Source organism: Rhea americana, unplaced genomic scaffold (genome assembly GCF_003343005.1).
Source record: "Rhea americana isolate MKP2758 unplaced genomic scaffold, rheAme1 scaffold_142, whole genome shotgun sequence".
In the NCBI taxonomy this organism is placed as follows: domain Eukaryota; kingdom Metazoa; phylum Chordata; class Aves; order Rheiformes; family Rheidae; genus Rhea; species Rhea americana.
In genome coordinates, this window is record NW_028185506.1 from 1,547,342 (window position 1) to 1,569,073 (window position 21,732).

General features: G+C 40.8%; 1 protein-coding gene across 9 annotated transcripts in view; it reads right to left on the reverse strand.

Moving 5' to 3' along the window:
- Positions 1-21,732, reverse strand: part of TSPAN9 (tetraspanin 9) — a 190,362-nt gene that overhangs the window by 164,920 nt on the left and 3,710 nt on the right. For 5 of the 9 annotated variants that reach the window (XM_085298833.1, XM_085298832.1, XM_085298836.1 and 2 more), the window contains one exon: positions 12,423-12,467. The exons of the other annotated variants lie outside the window; for them this stretch is intronic. In XM_085298833.1, the coding sequence (XP_085154959.1) occupies positions 12,423-12,447 (25 nt within the window). In that variant the 5' untranslated portion in view covers positions 12,448-12,467. The remainder of the gene's footprint in view (positions 1-12,422; positions 12,468-21,732) is intronic. 9 annotated transcript variants of the gene reach the window in all.

The window sequence follows — 21,732 nt, forward strand, 5'->3', positions numbered from 1 at the left end:
CCTTTCCAGGGATGGAGGTGAGTCTGACTGGCCTGTAGTTGTCTGGGTCCTCCTTCTTGCCCTTCTTGAAGACTGGAGTGACACTGGCTTTCTTCCAGTCCTGTTCTCCACAACCTTTCAAAGATGATGGAGAATGGCCTAGCAACAACATCCACCAGCTGCCTCAGCACTCATGGGTGCATCCCATCAGGGCCCACGGATGTGTGGATGTCAAGTTTACCTAGAAGATCTCTAACACTATCCTCCTCAACCAAAGAAAATTCTTCCTTTCTCCAGACTTGCTCTCTTGTCTCTAGAGTCTGGGATTCCTGAGGGCTGCCCTTAGCAGTGAAGACTGAAGCAAAGGCAGCATTCAGTAACTCTGCCTTCCCTGTATCCTTCGTCTCCGAGGCCCCCACCCCATACAGCAGCAGGCCCACCTTCTCCCTGGTCTCCCTCTTGCTACCGTTGTATTTGAAGAAGCCCTTCTTGTTATCCTGGACATCCCTTGCCAGATTTAATTCCAAATGGACCTTAGCCTTCCTTGTCGCATCCCTGCCTACTCTGGCAACATTCCTCCCATGTGGCCTGTCCCCTCTTCYACMTTCTGTGTACTTCCTTCTTCTGTTTTGAGTTTTGCTAGGAGCTCCTTGCTCACCCATGCAGGTCTCCTGCCCACCATGCTGGACTTCCTGCTCATAGGGATGCAGCACTCTTGAGCTTGGAGGAAGTGATGCTTGAATACCAGCCAGCTCTCCTGGACTCCTCTTCCTTCTAGGGCCTTAACCCATGGGATTCCTCCAAGTAGGTCTCTGAAGAGGCCAAAGTCCACTCTCCTGAAGCCCAGGGTTGCAATCGTGCTTATTGCCTTGCTTCCTCCATGCAGGATCTTGAACTCCACCATCTCGTGGTCACTGCAGCCAGGGCTGCCCCCAAGCTTCACATCTCCAGTCAACTCTTCTTTGTTGGTTAGTACAAGGTCCAGCAGCACACCTTTCCTTGTTGACTCCTCCACCACCTGTTTCAGAAAGTTATCATTAATGCTCTGCTCCAGAAGCCTCCWGGACTGTTTGTGCAAAGCTGTGCTGTTCTTCCAGCAGATATCAGGGTGGCTGAAATCTCCCATGAGAACCAGGGCCTGCAATTGTGAGGCTACTTCCAGCTGTCTGTAGAAGGTCTCACTGACTTCCTTTTGGAAGTCCTGCACCTGGAATGGACTAACCCTCTACAACAATACAGGCTGATGACAGACTGTCTGAGAAACAGCTCCGCTGAAGAGGACATGGGGCGTCATGCTGGACATTAAGCTAAACAGTCAGAATTATGCTGTGGCAGCAATGAAAGCTAATAGAGAACTTGACTTCTTCCACAGGAGCACACTCAGTGGATCAAGGAAGTGATTATTCTACTTTATTACTCAGCACTACAGTATATCCAGTTCTGGAACCTCTGGTACAAGAAAGATGTTGTTAAACTTGAGTGAGTCTAGCCAAAGGCCACCAAGACGCCCAGAGAGCTGGAAAACAGGACCTGAGAGGAGAGGCTGAGGGAACTGAGCATGTTTGGCCTGGGGAAGACTTTGGGGAGACTTAACTGCAGCTTTTCAATTGTAATAAGTTACCAAAAAGAGAGAGTCAGGCTCTTTGCTGAGAAAGGCAGTAGGTCAACAAAAGACAATAAACTGACATTGCTCATAAATTTAAACAGTGGAGTTTGCCACTGAACATAAAGGAGAAAAAAAATTACTGCTATGAGGCACTGGAACAGGTGTCCAAAAATGCTGTAGAATTTCTTGCTTTAAGTGCAGGAGTTGGACTAGACCATCTCCYGAGATCCCTTCCAGGCTGAATCATTATGTAGTTCTGTAATGTTTTATCTGCAGAACTGTAAAACAAACCATTTGCAGACACTATATTCATCAGTAGGGCATGGATGTAGGATGACTAGCATAAGCACAGAAATAGCTCATCAGTTAGTTCGTGATAGTTACCGTGCCAGCTGTTAGCTGGAGACGTGATCTCACCTTGCAACCCTGACCACAAGGGAGTCCAGAGGAATCGCAGATTCAATATCTTTTGTGACAGCAACATCATAAACATCAGTATTTCCTTTTGGGTACTCACCACCCTGATGCAACAGCATTTATAACTGCAGTTAGAAGACGGTATTTGAAATGGCATTAACAACTGGCATCTGCCTATACCACAGTTTCCTGTTCTGCATTCACAAGGAGTGCTATCACATGTTTGCAGTACAGAGGAATGTTTGACGGCTCACCCACACCTTCTGTGCTTAGTTAGCTGTTTCAGGAAAAGTTATATTACTGTCCCCACCTCCTCCTTATGCTTCCCTCAGTACAAATGCAGTGATACGGGTACCAAGATACACAAGGCAGCATAGACATGAAGCAAGTCTTTGGAAACTTTACCTGCTGCAGATTGTCCCCCTCAGCCCATGTATCACATCTGTTGTGCTATCATCCATATTATATCTGCAATCATTAGCAGGAAGCCTGCCAGTTGTAGAATACTATCAAATAGCTGACCACACTAGTTAATGATGGGACCTACAGTTAATGTCATCAATCTAGATTAAGACGTCATGCCAATTACGAGTAGCCTTGCTGACATCAAACTCCAAGTGCAGCAGTAATCCAGCAGGGCCAACCCAAACTGTTGCCTAGAATGCAGTTTGAGGTAAGACTTGGCCTCGAGTTGCTCCCATGACTCTCAGTTATATATACAGTCACCCACATTACACAGCTACTTTTGTTCAGTATTCTGTGAAATCTCTCTCTCTCTCAGAAAAAGACTGTTCACACCATTATTAGCAGCAGGCATTACATCACAGTCAGCGCCCTAGATATCTGAAGCACAGTTAAATACTTACRAGGACAAAAGATAAATACTGTCTGAAAAAAAGAGAATGTTGTTTATATATATTTAAAAGGAACATCAAAGTACAGGAGAGCAGAGTTCATCAAGCACAGGAATTTCAAAAACTTTCCTCAGCTACATCCCTCTAGGGTGGTATTGCTTTCACTGGCATCAGCTCCAACCATGCAGACATTCACAGCACTGAATGTAATTCTGAATAGGTGCTCTCAGATACCACAACCAGCACACGTACTGTAGTTTCAGAACCTCTGAGTTAGCACAGCCTCCTCTCTGGCAAATCACTTTTACACAACAACCCACCTAGCCCCAAGCACGTTATCTTTGCTGTCCAACAGCTGTGGGAAGACTAACTTCCCTACATCTCTGTAGCCTATTCCTTCTCTCTCTGTTTTTTTTTCTCACTCTTGAAATGCAGTCCTATTGCATGACAGAAGTTACTGATAAGGGAGGAAAATACCTTCGTTTTTTGCTGAATAATTAGCATACATCCAACTGCATGTAATAACTTTCCATTCACATGGTGCAACACAGGTGCACTGTTCTGACAGTACTATTAGTTCACCTGTCGCTTCACAGGAAGTGGGGGGCACCTTGGTCAGATCAGAGTGCAGACACCATTCTGCTCAGCCTGACAGTGCTTCACATAAGAAAATACGAGATGCTGTGCAATCTGGAAATGCCGGGCATTATATCCTCACAGGAAGGGACAAAAATTTCATAGCAGTCAGTAAAGAGAGGATTTTTTCCCCACCTGAAAATCTCTAATTAAACACAATAGGTAGAAATGACTTAAAAGTTGAAACAAAAGGTTTAATATCCCCTCCCCAAGTAGGCTTTTTTCACTATATTTGGATATTCACTATCTAGATACATGCCCAATCTGTTTCAAATGCACTTGACTCACAAATCCACCACCTAGCATAATGACTTCTGCAATGTGTTGTGTGAAAAAGCAGAACACAATTTTCTTTCATTCTTTTCCCACCTTTGTGTTTCACTGAACTTCCCTTTCTTGTATTATGACAGAAAGGGATCAAAAGCTTTGTCTGAAGACTACCAAACTCAAAGGTAAGATAACCTATAAAAGGATACTATATATTTTGAATTTTAAGTATTTACTTCACACTTTTATTCTAATTGGATGTCCATGGAATTATGGTAGTGCAAATAAAAATGTCTAAGGTGAACTAACCGAGTGGTTATTTTGAAGCACAGGTATATAAACATGACTTTCTGTAAACTGACTGCATAGAACAAAAGTAGACATAAAAATCACTAAACAACTTCTGTATTTTAACCTACTAAAATGTTGGAGAATAATCCTATCCTCTCTCTTCAACTACTCTCCCTTAAAGAGAGAATTTGCATGTGCATATTACTTTATTTCTTTCTACATACTGCTACTACGTTCTTATTCATCTAAGTTTCATCAGCCTCACACAATACATTTCAGATTGGATAGTTCTAGATGCTTTAACAGACAGGAATTTGTCTGAGTTTGGCTGGATTCCCTCAACCCCACACTCAACCACCAGTGGTAGATGGCTGGTACTAGCCAACTGTAAGCCACTGTTCCTGAACAARTAACAATTGTCAAAACAACTTAGAGTTTAGTCTATGCATTGTTCTCCTCTGCTATCAAAGGAAACACTCACATGAAAATACAAAAGCAGGAAACATTTAAAAAGTACATTCCTTGGCATCAGCGCTGCCTGCTGAAATCTTAATTGCACAGTGCATCATACCAATAAATAGAAGATGTGCTTCACAGCTTTAAAAGCAAATAAGTAGACTAAAGACCAAAGCAGCAAACACTTGTGACTTGTAACAAATCTTAACAAAGGTCAGTATTGCCCCCAGAATTTTTATTTCAGCTGTTAGTCTTAAGTGCCAGACAGATACAAATGTCAATGGATGTCAAAGGTAATAAATAACACACTGACATATACATACAGCCAGACATTGGCTTTCCACAGATTATCTCTTTTTAAATTAGTTTGCAAGGCTATAGTAATAAATTACAAGAAAGGATACCAGTGAGTTTTAATAGCTTACTAGCTGTCTAATCAAAAAATTCAGAATATAATATTTAGTTCACCTCAGCAGTTATCTTCCCATCTTTCATGTCTCTGCACTGACCTGAACAGCACCAAGCATCACAGGTGTGACTGGACAACTGTTTTTCTGTGTGAGGTCTCCCTACTACCCCATGCAAAAAAAAAATCAGCTCCCAGAGCAACTTTTAACTTCTAGATGAACAGAACCACAAACCACAGAGAAGAACAACTTYAATGTTGCATATTTGAAGCAACACTGATCATAATGCTCTTAGTTTACATTGTGTCACACCTGTTAAAATATTAACATCAAAATAGTGAATAAAAAGTACATATATAGCCTTCACTAACTTCTTGATCATTTTTATATTCTTTTTAATATGTACAAGGCATGTAAGAAAAAAAATATTATTGGAGAATTATTTAAACACTTGAACATATTTTTGAATCCATAAATGCTATTCAAGCTAAAAATAAATTCCTAGAAGCAATACAAATTGTTGGATATAATCTCTGTAAAATTATACTTCTAGAAAAGCAAATATATTTTAAAATCACAGAATCCCAGAATGGTTGAGGTTGGAAGGGACCACTGGACACCTAGTCCAATCCTCCTGCTCAAGCAGGGTCACCTAGAGCATGTTAGACAGGGTTGCATCCAGGCAGGTTTTGAATATCTCCAGAGAAGGAGACTCCACAGCCTCTCTGGGCAACCTGTTCCAGATGGCTATTAGATCAACTAATCTCCCTGTCACAGAGGCAATGTAGATCAAGTAGTGAAGGAACTGACAAGCTGGGAAAGATAAAACAGCTGAACAGCAGTTTAACTGAGAGCATCACATGTTGAATACAGGATAACAGCATCACAGTACTTCAAAGGTAAGAATACAAAGGAGAGAGTGTTTACTTAGCATGACAGAGGAGACTGAACTAGGATTAATGACTACTCCTGTTACTTACATATATGCCCAGCTTCTTTCAAATGCTCTGAACTGTCAGACCAAGCATCCACCTTCGCAACAACTTCTGCAATCCATAATGATCACAGAATCATAGAATCAGTAAGGTTGGAAGGGACCTCTGGAGATCATCTAGTCCAACCCCCCTGCTCAAGCAGGGTCACCTACAGCATGTTAAACAGGGTTGCATGCAGGCAGGTCTTGAACATCTCCAGAGAAGGAGACTCCACAACCTCTCTGGGAAACCTGGTCCAGGGCTCCGTCACTCTCACAGGGAAGAAATTCCCCCTCGCGTTCAGGCAGAATGTCTTGTGCTTCAATTTCTGCCCATTGCCTCTTGTCCTGTCACACGGGACAACTGAAAAGAGTTTGTCCCTGTCCCACTTGACACTCTCCCTTCAGGTACTTGTATACATTGATAAGATTCCCCCCTAAATCTTCTCCTCCCCAGGCTGAAGAGGCCCAGCTCTCACAGTCATTCCTCATACGGCAGGTCATCCTCTTAGCCATACGCTGGATTCTCTCCAGTAGCTCAATGTCTCTCTTGCACCGGRGAGCTAAGAACTGGACACAGTACTCGAGATGAGGCCTCCCCAGGGCTGAAACTGCAGCAGGGTCACCTCCCTCAACCTGATGGCAACAGTCTGCCTAATGCACCCAACGATACCATTGGCTTTCTTGGCCACAAGGGCACCTTGCTGGCTCATGGTCAACTTGTCATCCACCAGCACTTCCAYGTCCTTCTCTGCAGAGCTGTTCTCCAGAAGGTCAGCCTTCAGCCTGTACTGGTGCATAGGGTTATTCCTCCCTAGGTGCAGGACCCTGTACTTGTCCTTGTTGAACCTCATGAGGTTCCTCTCTGCCCAACTCTCCAGCCTGTCCAGGTGTCTCTGAATGGCAGCACAGCCCTCAGGTGGATCAGCCACTCCTCCCAGCTCGGTATCATCCGCAAACTTGCTGAGGAGGCACTCTTTCATCAATGACCTGGACGAAAGGACAGAGCTGAACAGGATGGGACCCAGTACTGAGCCCCAGGGAACTCCACTAGCCACAGGCCTCCAACATGACTCCATGACACTGACGACAGTCCTCTGAGCTCTGCCTTTCAGCCAGTTCTCCATCCACCTCACAGCCCACTCATCTAACCCACACTTCCTGAGCTTATCTAGGAGGATGTTATGGAAGACAGTGTCGCAAGCCTTGTTGAAGTCAAGGTACACAACATCCACTGCTCTCCCCTCATCTACCCAGTCAGTCATTCCATCATAGAAGGCTATCAGATTGGTTAAGCAATAATGATACCATCCATAAAAACAATATATAGTGTCCATCGAGAAAAAACTTCCCTGCTTCTACTTGGAGAGACACCCAAATGACTAAGTTTTCAGCAACTGAATCAGACAAAGCGCCAGGAAGCACACTAATAGGAAACAATTTGATATTGCCTCTACTTGTGGCTAGAAAATTTTACATTTTCCCTCCCTCTCCATCTCTAACGTCTGTGATACTACAAATGCTTCTGCATAGTGACAGAGGTACCTCAAAAAATTATCAAGGGATCAAAGCTACAATTGCATCAAAGATCAAAGCTACAACTGCTACAAGACAGTCAAGTTGTGTAGTTCCTGAAATTTCCACTTATACCCACATATTTCCACCTGTGGAGCCAGAAACTGGCCTAATTTCTCTCCTACATCAAAAGAAATTATTCAGGGAGAATGAAGGTAATAATTCTATGTGAAGGAAAGCACAAAGAGCTCAAAGAATCTACTGATGATTTCTTTAACAATGTAGGCTTTCACATGCTAATAAATTCATTTTCTTGGTTCCTTAAAACAATTGCACGTAGCCATACAAAGTTTTCCTGGAGCTAAACAGCATGAACAGTGTCGTGTCAACAATGAATGACCAGGTAAGGATTTTAAATATGACAATTCAAAATGGGAGTTCAAAGTGGTTTGAATCGACTGTACAGGGAGCTACACCTCCAGTGCAAAATGTTTAAGGATTGTGAATAGAGAGACTGAAAATCATTACTTTAACAAATTAAATTTAGTTCACAGCTTTCTAGTAGGCTAGCATATATACATAACACTATAAAAAAATATGGCTTTTCCATTTCATCAAAGATGCAAAAAGTGTGCTGCATGCAAAAAAAAACACTTGCCACAGACCAGATCATACCACAGAGAGAAGTATCTGATTGCTTTCAGAGACAGCTGTGCTGAAGAACTGCTGTATGGAACGTACCCAGGAACTACAGCTCTGCTGTAGCTTTGTGACAATGAGGAAAAACAAGCTAAGGAAGACTGGAGAATGATGCTCCATCAGTAATAACATAGCGCTCTGCATTCTCTCTCATCTGACAGAGAAGTAAGAGACAGTCTGATCTAATCACTCATAAGCAGGAGGTGTATTTTCCTTTGCATGTATGTGTCACTTCAGACTCAAAGGAAAATTCTTCTCCATATTAAAATAAATAAATAAAAATCGATCGGTGAAAGTATGTCACAGTATGTGATATTCYAATGTAGCAGAAGTAAAAAGAAAACACGTTTTCTTGATGACTGGCATCAAAGAGAACTGAAGTTAATTAATGATAGGGGTAAAAATTCCAGGGTAAAGTAATTTGAGAAGAGCTTATGATTAACTCTACTGATACTTCTGGGATAAATCATTTTCCTCTCCCTATAATTAATTTATCTTTGACCAGAGGGGTGCTCTTATACAGTGAGGTTTAAGTTTATTGCACATTAAAGCTTAGCTATATCATATTACTCAGGAACTTGCAGGACTGAATCATTTCCAATTCTGCTTTGAGGTTTTAGAATCCAGTTTAAAAACCAAGATCCCTGTAAGCAAAATTACCTTGATCTAGCAAATGGCCAATCCCAAGGTTGTGCCCAATGGGATTTTCCTTTCCTCAATTTATCCTATTAGGACTCTTAATAACATTATCAACCATTGATCTAATATTATCCATCTAAGTGGACAAGCAGTATCTTCATCTGACAAAGAGACCTATGTCAAGAAGGTACCTAAATCACACATAAATGAAACATTAGCTAGAGTGTGGAACATCAAGGCACATCACACTCTCTTTATAAATAAAGATCTCTTACATAACTCAGGTTATCAAGTTGTTTCTGTAATTGTAAGACAGCCAAAGAGGTTAATGAAATTTGTTCTCAGACGTCTCTTGTTCACCTTGCTTGTCTGATCTCACTTTGGATTAAACTGTTCAGTTTATTTTTGTAGAGTTCTTACCACACCCTCCTCTCTGTACTTCACTTTGTTCAGTGTGGTATGAAGACTTTGGGAGAAACACTTGCTTACAGTCTAGAACAAACTAGATAAATGAAGAAGAACTGCCCCAATTTAAAGATGGTGAAATGGGGATGACATCCAAGGTCACTCAAGGAGATCCCACATACTCTTGGATGAGTAAGGCATGGTACAGTCTTACCACCCCTGCACAACAGTACCCTTAAACAATTAGAACCCATTATTCAATACATTCTATTACACACTGAACTGTCCATCTCATTTGAATTGACTGCCTGCCAAAAGCATATCATCACAAAGCTTCTCACACATCCTTTTTAGTTTCATTGCACAACAGTGAGTGGGCTCACAGTGCTTTACTTAAATTAAAAAAAAAATCAGAACCAAAGAAGCGCTGTTTTTAAACTATAACTGAAGACCCTCTCTATTAATCAACCAAGTGCGACTCCTCTATTAAGCAGTTTCCTACAGTAAGTTTTGCAATATACTGATACTGCATTTAATTTTGAATGATGAAGAGGAATATTTCACTCGACTTCTGTGTGGTTTTAACACCACAAGCTAGAAAGGCATTCAATCACCTTATACTAATCGGTCCATATACCATGAAGATATTAGAAATTCAATTATTTAAAATCCTTTAATATATGAAAATACAAGTATTTTTCACAGTAAAAAGCACACTTCCCATTTTGCTCAGCATGACCAAGTCCTATCTTCCTAGGAGAAGGTGATACTTTTGAAAAGAAAATCCTTGCATTACAGTAAGGGAGTTTCTCAAATCCCGTAACTAACACTGATCAGCATGCTAAGAAAGTGAGGTAGTTTTGGGGCCTGCATTAGAGAAGGGATAACAGTTTCTCAATCTTCTGTGAAACTGATCTCAGGATCATAAAGAAAAGGAGAACTGCATATTATCATGCATACAAGAAAAATGTTAGAAATATGCTATTTATTTTCTCTCTCTCTGATGGATGTGCATTCTCTTCTACTCCTCGATGATGTGATTCACAGATCAGCATTCTGGGAACGAAGCCTATACCCATTTACCAGTGTAATATGATCATTTAGTGTAATTAGCATATGACATTTCTGCACTGCCATGAACTTGGACCAGATCYGTAATAAAAATATTTGCCAAATACTACATCCCATGCCCATGATCATGTAACTTAAGACACTCACTTGAAGCACATTCTTTTCTGGGGGCAGAGTTAAGGCTGCTGTGGGAATTCTCACTTTCATAACATAAGCCAGTTGGAACATCACACCTAACGTTACATTAATTTCTGTAGTATCAAATTTTTAAAGGGTAGAAACAAGATGAAAAAGATCAAAATGCAACAGTCATTTAAAGTGGCATAAGAAAAATCAGTAAGAAAATCCTTGTGTCAAAAAGATTGACTATTTCAGGCTTCCCCAACTATCTTTCCATTGGTGTACTCCACGGCCTAGGGGTCCAACTTTTCTGAGAACACAGGAATCTGAGTACCTTTCAGTATGATTCAGAGTATGGCACATATGCAAAAATAATCCAAATATTACAGGATATCAATACGCAACAGCCTTACAAGAAGGGACAATTTATGCGTAAAATCAAGTTGTTTATATCTGGCTTTTAAAATCTGCAGCATAAGATTTTATAGATTCTTAATCTTACACACTGTAAGATTTTGTCTCATATACTGCAAATATGGATAATACATGTATGAATGCTTAACACTCCCCATCTTTCTTTTTACTGTCTTGCAACAAGAAGTTCCAGAAGTTATTTATGTCCAACAGCACAGGTAGTGATTTTTTTTAAGCTAGTTGTTTATCTCTTACTATATATCTTATTACTGCACATTTCTGTGAAAAAAATAAATCCCACAATAAGATTTTCCATAGCAGTTAAATCACAGAACTACTGCTTTGGCATCCAAAAATCCTGGTTGTTATCTTTCTCACTTCTCCCTTACACGAACAACTTCCCAAGGTCAATCTATCTGTATCAGATCCCTGAGAGGGAGTCTTTAGGTTTTTATGTCATCACCTGTAATGATTTTCTGGTTGATTTACACATCAGTAAAGGAAAGCGTCAACATTTCCTTTTCTTAACATCACCTAATATTTTCCTTGCCTTTTCCAGTTGCTTTGTTTGAATTTCCTCAGTAGGATATATAGGACCTCTGGAGATCATCTAGACCAACCCTCAAAAGAGTGGCCCATAAGGGGATCGAACGTGTGACTTTGGCATTACTAGCACCACGCTCTAACCAACTGAGCTAAACCTAACCCCAAAGGAATAGATTTTTCTCCTCTAGATCACTGACACATAATGACAAATTAATTTTCATTTGTTCTTTCTAGTTTCTGTCATATCACTCCTCCAGCCTGAGCTCTTTAACGCTTCTGCAGTTGCAGCTTGCTATAATTCACTGGTCACTCAAAATATAAAACAGTAGATGTTATTTGCCTGCAGTTGTCTATACAAGTTTTACACAAGCAGCACAAAAATATGCAGTATTACTTGTCAAGTTAAGCTGATGACTGGACTATTATTGCTCTGCTGCTTCTGTTCATATTGCCTATCAACCTGCATCCCTCACCACCCTTGGTGGATCATACAGCTATTAATCAAAATGGTGGTTCCTTTTCTTCCTTTCTCTGATGGTCAGGAAGCTGCTTCCTCTACTGTGTCAGAAGAGCAACAAAAGAAAGGCAGTGACACATTTTCTATTCACTTGTTAGCCAAGGCCAAATCCTTAAATAAGTATGGTGTGCAAAGAAATGAAGTGCCAAGTACTAGAGCACCAAACATGAGGCTAACTGTGGGTACGTCCAAGACTGACACATTTTTCAAAGCCTCTTTATAAATGCAGGCTTGCAAAAGTGGACAAAACTTATATGGCCAAATATAAGTACTCCATATACTTGATACCAGTAGCAACAACGATAAAGSCCTTCTTTTCCCTCTAAATGCCATAGAGAGTTAAGAAAACAGAGGCAGACCAGTATTTGGATATAATGAATAGAGTTAATATCCTTCACCACCACACCTCCCTCAGTACCTATAGCAGCGCTTGGATATACCTCTGTAAACAACCTTACTCTGGACTGTCAGCATTCAAGGCAAAAAATAACATATTACAGAACAGTTTCATAAGTGTTGGCCCAACTCTGCTCCTCTTAATATCAGTGGGAATTCACAGTTAAGATCAGATTGACGGGTTCTAAACAACCCTCACAGAAATCCTACTCACCTGCAGTATTTTTGTGTATGCTCATGGAAAACTCACAGACAAAACCTAAAGGGATGAAGACAAAAAAGAATTTTTTTACTTTTTGGACCCACCTGCCATCATAAGCATACTTTCATCAAGACAGAAAGAAGGGCAAAAAACATAACAACAAAGTTATGTCAAATCCCACATGCTTCTGAACAAAAGGAGTAAGTCTAAACAGCCTGGTCTCCATTTGCATAATATACTGATTGTATTTGGACAGGAATTCAGATGATGGCAATAGGTAAAATATTAAAACAGACTCAGAGAAAGGAAGGGGAAGACAGAGACCTTTGTGCACCAAGTTAAATCAGATTATTAGTCAGAAAAATCCAGTACTTCTTCCCCTTTGTGTTTAGATTTTGTATCACAACTAAGACATCTGAGTACCTATACAGCACGAAGAACTGAAATTAAGCAAGACCTTTGCTACTGAACTCTCCTGCACTAACCCCATTTTCTGATTGGTCTCACCTTTGCTTCTAGCACAACAAAACACTGCTGTAGTGAAAAATAAAAACCAAAACAACCAACAACATGAAGCACCTCAACTGTACACCTTCCGACTCCTGCGATTCACATGGATACTTGCAGGGTTATATCAGCACCATCCCAATGCTAGAAGGATGCTGCAAAAATAGTTAAGTGGCAAGGGCGAGACCCAAACTTCCTCCAGCCAAGTGGAGGAGTGCTCAGTTCCATCTCCAATGTTTCAAATCCCATGAAAATTATTGCAGCTGCATACAAGAGCTATGGATGCTTTATTAAGCCTTCACAAAACTAGTTCAACTGAAATGTTTCCTCTATTCTTTTAGTTTTTTTATGAATATTCCCCTCTATCTGTGTAACTACATCACATGTAATATTCTGAAACACTACTTCCAGAGTCTCGAGGGCATCAAAAGTACTCGGGCATATCTATGAGAAAACAGATTCTTTTTTTAATGTTTTCAAATTTCTAACATAAGGCATTATTTGCAAGTCAGGTAAGAAAATCTAGTTTTGAGAATCTTATTTCAAAAGCTTGACTATTGTCCTATTCCAAATAGTAAGCAAGAAACTAATTAGATGCTTTCATCTTTAATCTTTTCACATTCAGCTTTAAGAACGAATCTGTGCCTGTATGCAAGAGAAGGGCTTGTTGATTTCACAGTTCACAGTATACTTACAATACCTTCTCAAGMACATGGACTCTTCAACAGATCACACACATCACTTCTATGCATCTTCCATAAAGTAAACTGTAAACTAACACTGTATGAACGCCAGGCTAATCCCTGACGTCAGAGACATGTGCATTAAGCAAATGCAGGCACTTCCCTAGATAAACAGGGGAGAACTTTATTTCAGCAGCTGAGTTAATCATATAGAAGTTGAATGTGGCTTAGTAAAAAAAAAAAAAAAAAAAAAAGTCTAAATTAAAATAATCCAAGTTCTCCATAGTTTCACCAAACAGGGATTAGCCTATTAGCCAAAATGATGCCCAAGAGTAGCATGCTTTGATTTTCATTTAAAAAATCAACTTAATTAGCCACTAATGTATCGGTGTAGCATAGGCAGAAATACTGGTCCAAAAGGTGCCCTTCCAGCCATGTAATTCAACATGTAAGCAGTAATCCTAGTTACATCAGARATGCACTCATTGGCTTGAAGGGGAAATATAAGGCAGACCTGTGTAGCAAAATTAAAAAGTGAAAAGCAAAGCCTCTAAGAAAACTGTTAGACGAATAGATGAGCTTCTGCTAAAGATCAAGGCAAAGGCTGATATCAAAGAAACAAGAATCTTCTGGCAGAGTGGAATGCAAGTTGGTAAGGAAACAATTCAAAAGTTCAGTTCATGCCCCCCAAGATTTACTACAGGCCTCAGTTAGATACAGGCTGCTGTAACAAATCATGATGGAAGGAACAGACATTCCATGAGGCCTTCAGAAGCTTACATGTTTCACCCTGCTGTCTAAAAGAGTGAGAAACTGTACTCAACAGCCAGGCAACTCATCCAATCCACTGCTCACAGCAAAAGGAAGCCGGGAGACAGATCTGCCTTCCAAGACAGGATTCTTGTAACCAGAGGGCTGGGGTGGGGGGAGAGTAGCTCTTTTCTCTTCTAAAAAGCTCAGTGCTATGTAAGCACTTATTTCTTTACAACTCATTAGGTACATCACCACATCTGTCCTCCAAAATAAAGTATACACATCTTTCGGTTCCTCAAATCATGTCCCATGGGCAAGCAAAAAGCTTGTTTTGTTTTTTAAATGGATGCCTCAAACTAATGCCATCAGCGCTATGCAAGCACCTACTTTGATGTCACTGACAGCTYTGAGTTTGCTGTGAGGCTATTTTGCACCTGAAACATGGGCCAAGTGCCTTTTATTAATCAAAATAAAAGCTACAACTCTATCCACTAACTTATCTCTCACACAAGAACAGGCCTGTCTAGTGATTAAAGATAACTATCAGGCTGTTTCAGCTTCTATTGACTTCAGAGGAACATAGAGCAACGAACATAACCTCTCAATGCCTCTTAGCAGTAATGCCTTAGCACCTCCAAAAGAGAAAAGTGTCTTGATGAGAGTTTGAGAAGTGACTTTGAAGTATAAAGTTGAAGGAATTAAATTCTATTTGCTAAAGCAGGAAGAGAAGCGTAGATTCCTGCAAACTTAGCAGCATTTCTTCTTAAAGCCCTTTAAAAAAAATTGCTGCAAATCTAAACAACTGGAGCTACAATTTTGTTTCTCCTGTGGTGTCTAATCGACCAATATCCCCTGTAATGAAAAAGGATCACAGGAGATGCRCAAAGGCAAGATTCCCTTGAAGCACAGGAGGGGTATAAAATGCAACTTAGTAATACAACTGTTGCACAGAGAACTGACTTAGCACAAAGGGAGCCAGAGGGTAACCTTTGTTTTAGATAAATAACCATAAATTTGGTGAAAATGTTTCTTTCTGAGTGGCAAAAAGAATTTGAATGTCTCTCTGAAATTAGTCAGACCAGCGTGATGGAAGTGTATACATGACTCAGCCCCAACAAGGAGTATGAAACCTGAACAACTAACAAAGGAATGTTTGAAGAGCGCAATGGGCTGGAGCTGGCTTAAGCCCATGCATTCCTTCCCAACAATTGGGATGCCCAGCGTCTTCACCGTGAGCATATTAGAGAGACTAGTAATAACAATTACACTTATATTGTGATTTCAGTATATTGCTATATCACTGCTAAACCAAAAATCCTGTGTAACATTAAATACCTGTAAACTTTTATATTAAACATTACACTCTCTGTATGTGTGGAATATCTAAAAGAACCTAATCAGAGAGTACTGGACTCTGACATGGTGGTTTAATGTAAAACCAGGGGTGGGGTGGGAGGGAAGGAGGGGAGGACACCAAAACAGGATGTCTAGTTCTATTAAGTATGTTCATGAACTTCCTCAGGTCTTCAATGAGGAGAGGGGAGCAAAAAGGAAGAGTGGAAGATAGAGACTACCTAGTTGGGAAAAACAGGCTACACTCAGGCCCTAGCTAAAGATTTGCTTACTTAAAAGCAAGCAAGACATAGCAGATATCATTCAGGGGTCCCTGGAGAGTAGAAAACTCCCATTAGTAGAGTGAGAAAAGGAAAGCCCAAGAGCAAAAAAAAAAAAAAAAGAAAAAGAAAAAAAGAAAAAAAAAGAGAGAGAACTCAAGATGAATTAAACTGTTTAGGAAAGGCCTCTTTGAGAAAAATGTCTTGATAATAGACTCAAAAAGGGAAAGTCTCTTATGTAACTCTTGGGAGATATATTAAGGTTGCCATCCCACAAGGAAAGGATGGGAACACATGGAACAAGAAAAAAGATCAAAACTCTGTAGATGAATTAAGATGAGTGTGGGAACTTAAGAATCTGTATCTGTTCTCATTTCCTCCTCTTGGTTCTCCACAGAAGATCCCTTCTGTTTCAAGTCCTTTTCACTGTGCCTTCTATATTTGGAATAGACAACACTCCCAAACAACAACTGTTCACAGCAAAGTCTCTTCCTTCTTTTTATTTCCTTCTTTATGGCTAGTGGTTCCAGCAATTACTCCTGCCAGGAATTACCTAATCTATAACTGTATTCACCTGAAATACTATCCCAGGTCTTCCCCATTACCAACATAAAACAGGAACAGCTTCACAGTGTAATGTCAAGCCCCTCCTCCATCTCAAATATCTCTGAAGGGAATAAGCTGAAATTTTTTTCCAGAGTTGCAGTTCTTCACTTTACCCTTCCTCTTCTAGGTCACCAAATAGCTAAGCAATAGGTATCTACAGGATTTATATACTCCCTCTAGCTGCTCCTATGTTGCTATAAAAAGCATCCCAGGTGCTACAAAATGCAAGATTCTTGCTTGTTCTGTCACTTCCCCTGTTCCTGTCAAACAGATCACCAGAACCTTCTTAACACTAAGAGCCACTGTTAACTTGACAAAACTCAGACAGCAAAGCAGCACTGAAGAGATTCATCTGAATATTTTACCATAAGAAACAGCATCACTTTAAACTATTTATATTTAGAAAGTTTCCTTTACAACCGTTCAGTTTTATTTCACAAGGAGATGTACTCTGGGCAGCTTGTTAGTAAAGGACTTTTTACTTGCTGGGGTTATTATCCCATTTCTCTGATGTTATTTTCCCCACATGTAGACAAATGCATATAAACAGCACTGTTCTCAAGTTAATGAGGAAATAACATGCTAGACATTCTTAGCGTGTTGAATTCAATCCTCTATAACTTCAGCTGTGCTTTCTTCAAGCAAGGTAAAGTAGCATCCTTCATTCACCTAAGATTACATTATCAACATAAAATGCAAAGTAAAGCTGATTGAGATAATTAGATATTTGATAAATCACAGAACTTTCAAAACAAAGCTAGCTGAACATCCCAGGCAGAGCCACCTTACTCCGAACTGATGTATGAAAAGCTAGGGTAAAAAATGGTCACACACACACTGCTTACAAAAGCTTTCTTGAATTATTTTAACATATGAGAAAACCCAAATAGAAAGTTTTCTTGTGTGTGCTCAATATGAGTTCTGTTATATCACCATACACAGAGTGTTTATCACCATAACACTATATCCCCTTTCAGGAAACAGCATTCACTATTAAATTGCAAAAGATTAAGAGCTGAGGTTAGTAACAGTAGAACATGTAAGTGCGTCTTGGAGACTTTGCACCTCTGTAGTCGTATTCATTTGGAAATTAGTAGTGATTAACTGAAGGTTTTATAGAGCAGTGCAGACTTCTGACACAGATAAAACTGTATCAATCAGAAAATACTCATCCAGCCTTGTCACAACATTATCTTTCCAAAGAGTCCTCCTCATCTATCCCCAAGAGTCCTTCAACTTCAAGTCCTGCCTCCCTGAATTCTTCAGGTCAAATGACTTTAATTAGAAGGGAACTTGAAGGACATCATATACAGGAAAACTCAAGGAGCCCTGTGCTCACAGGATTTAAATTAATCCCACTTCCGCAGCACAGAGTCGAAAGCTTTGAGCTTGTGATCCTCAAACCCATTAGGTGTCATATTTCAGCTTCTCTTCCTCTGTTCCCTGTGCCACCTTATCCTTCCTTTTCAGTCTTTCCTCCCAGGGGATGGCTGCAGACTTCCTCTCCCTTAGCCTACTGCCTTCACAGACCTCCTGCAATTTCACTCACTCCCTCTTGACTTTCTTCTTCAATCTAGCCCTGTCATCTTCCCAGGCATGCCCCATAAAGTTAATACAGCTCTCATGATCCTATGCCTGCATGAAGCTGATATATCCCATCATATCTTTATTATGAGAATATAAAGATAAGTCCAAACAATTATAAATCAATGAAGACTGACCACAGCAGGGACAGTTCTACTTTAACAATATCAGTGTAAAAATGCAACCTCAGTTCACACCATTAAGCTGGTTATAGAGACATACAGTGGCTCAACCTTAGAAATATAATTAGCTTTTAACTGGTTAATGCAGTTTGTTTCCTTTTCTGCACTTGTAACAACAGGGATCATGAAAATAAACTCCCTAGCTATTAGTCATTTCCACCTTCAGAAATATCAGGCATTAAGAACAGCATGACAGAGTTTGCACTTAAAAGGCTATGACAACCAGCGGAAAATATGTTTTCAGAAGAACTTAAAATAAATAATAAAAATATTCCTACTGTACATTTTGTACACTATGTATCATATTCACTTCACTGAAAACAAATACTGAGCTTAATTAATTCCCTTTTTAATTTAAAGTTACTGGAGCTACCAATGCTTACGATTTAGTATGCTTTATTTCCATAAAGCTAGTAAAGAACTCCCCAGAATATGTTTACCTATTTTAAATAGGTAAACTTCAGAAGTTCAACAACAGGATTTTTCACCCTTTCTCTAGTGGTTGGACAGCCTAATACATCCCACTATCATCACTGGGGATGCCGCATTTCCTATATGTGCTTTTTTCCCTACGTGAAGTATGGAATTCAGACACACTCTGTTCTACTTTGCTTGCAGTCAGGGCAAAAGCAGCAACACTTTGCACAAGGACATGCCCTAAGCTACAAACTGCAGTCCTCAAGGTTTATTTTTTTTATTTTTGACAGCAAGGAATGCAAGTGGTGAATAACAGCAAAAATAGTTTAATATCTGAATATGAAGTGTTTTCCAAAGGAAGTTGAAAAGGAAAGGTGAGGGAGGAGGTGAAAGAAAAACTGGTGCCCCTAACCAAAGGGTTAGGCAACTTCCCACAGAGACACTTCACGATTTTCCCAAAGACACCTGTGCAACAAGGAAAGCATCTTTCAGTGGAGACCAACACCCTATCTCATTACAAATAGCACAGAAAGCATATTATAAAAGCAGAGAAAGTTACCCATGAACCTGAGATAACTTTTTTCCAGGAAACATAGCACTGACATCCAGCCATTTGAGTTTCACAAGGAGCAGCAGAAAGTGGTGGGAACGCAGCTTCAGGAAAGCTGGAGAAAGAGGACTGAGTATACTCTTCTGTCCCTAAGAGAGCTTTTTGTTACACATGAGAAAACTATGTAAAAGTTTATTTCTTCCCAATGAGAATGTCTAATAAAAATGAAATTCTAGCATGCATTGTGCTTAGTGAAGAGGAGAACACAGTTCACAGAATGTTTGAGGTTGAAAGGGACCTCTTGGAATCATCTAGTCCAAGCAGGGTCACCTAGAACAGSTTTGCCAGGACTTTGTCCAGAGAGCTTTTAAATATCTCCAAGGATAGAGACTACACGACTGCTCTGGGCAACCTGATCCAGCGCTCTGTCACCCTCACAGTAAAGAAGTTTTTTTTCTTAGATTCAAACAGACTTTTCTATGTTGCAGTTTACGCCCATTGCCTCTTGCCTCATCACCACTGAGAAAAATCTGGCCCCATCCCCTTTACACCTTCCCTTCAGATATTTAAACTTATTGGTAAGATTCCCCTTGAGCTTTCACTTACCTAGGCTAAACAGTCCCAGCTCTGTCAGCCTTTTCTCATGAGAGATGCTCCAGTTCCTCAGTCATCTTAGTGGCCCTTCGCTGGACTCACTCCAGTATCTCCATCTCTCTCTTATACCGGGGAGCCCAGAACTGGACACAGTATTCCAGATGCAGCCTCACCAGGGTTGAGTAGAGGGGGGAGTCCCGCGACCTGCAACATTCTCCTAATGCAGCCCAAGATACCATTTGCCTCCTTGGCCACAAAGGCACATTGCTGGCTCATGGTCAACTTGCTATCCACCAGCACCCCAGCTCCGTCTGCAGAGAGGCTTTCCAGCAGGTCAGCCTCCAACCTGCACGGGTGCACTGGTGCATGAGGTTATTCCTCCCTAAATGCAGGACCCTGCACTTGCCTTTATTGAACTTCATGAAGATCCTGTCTTCCCATCTCTCAAGCCTGTTACGACTCCTCTGAACAGCAGCACAGCCCCCTGGAGTATCAGCCACCACTGTTCCCAGTTTTGCACCACCAGCAAGCTTGCTGYGGATATGATTTGCCCTATCATCCAGTGAAAGGTTGAACAGTATTGGCCTCAGTATTGACCCCTGGTACACAAGCCTAGTGACCAGCAACCAACTAGATGCTCCACTGATGACAACCCTCTGACCTCAGCCATTCAGTCAGCTTTCAACCCATCTCACTGTCTACTCATCCAGCCCACACTTCCTGAGCTTACCTATGAGGATGTTATATGGGAGATAGCGTAAAAAGCCTTGCTGAAGTCAAGGTAGACAACATCCACTGCTCTCCTCTCATCAACCCAGACAGTCATTCCATTACAGAAGACTATTAGATTGGTAAAGCTTGATTTCCTCTCTGTGAATCCATGCTGACCACTTCTGATCACCTTCTTACCCTTTACATGCTTGGAAAGGACACACAGGATTAGCTGCTCCATCACCTTTCCAGGAATCAAGATGAGGCCAACAGGCTTCTTGAAGACTGGAGCAACATTAGCTTTCTTTCAGGCACCTCTCCTGATCTCCATGATCTTTCCAAGATGATTGAGAGCGGCCTTGTAATGACATCAGCCAACTCCCTCCGCACTTGTGGATACATCCTATCAGGGTCTGTGGACTTGTGGATGTCCAGTTTGCTTAAGGGATCCCTAGCCCGATCTTCCTCCACCAAGGCAAAGTCTTCCTTTCTCCAAAATTTCTTCCTGGTCTAAACAGCCAGGGAGTTCTGAACTATCTGAAACCAGTCTTACTAGTAAAGACCGAGGCAAAGAAGGCATTCAGTACCTCAGCTTTTTCTGTATTTTTATCACCAGCGGCCCTTCTCCATTCAGCCGCAGGCCCACATTTCCCCCAGCCTTTTTTTTTGTTATCAGTGTACTTACGGAAGCCATTCTTGCTGTCCTTGACATTCCTCACCAGATTAAACTTCAGATGGGCCTTGGTCTTCCTAGCCCCATCCCTGCATGCTCAGACAACATCCCTATATTCCTTCTAAGTTACTTATCCCTGCTTCTACCTTCTATATACTTCTTTTTTATGTTTGAGTTTTGCCAGAAACTCCTTTGTTCATCCATGCAAGCCTCCTGTTCTCTCCAGTTCCTCAACATATTCCTGCTTTATCACAATTGCAGTGTTATGCAGAGAGGAAAGGGCAATGACTCATTCCCGATCCACTCATATTCTCTGGATATTACTAAGCTGGTCATGGGCAGGGTTGACTTGACCCTCAGGCCCATAACAATCATATCACAAGTGGAGAAATGCTATGCTGACCCTAACATACTTATTCTATTTTCTAAAGAGGCAAAGAAGATAACCC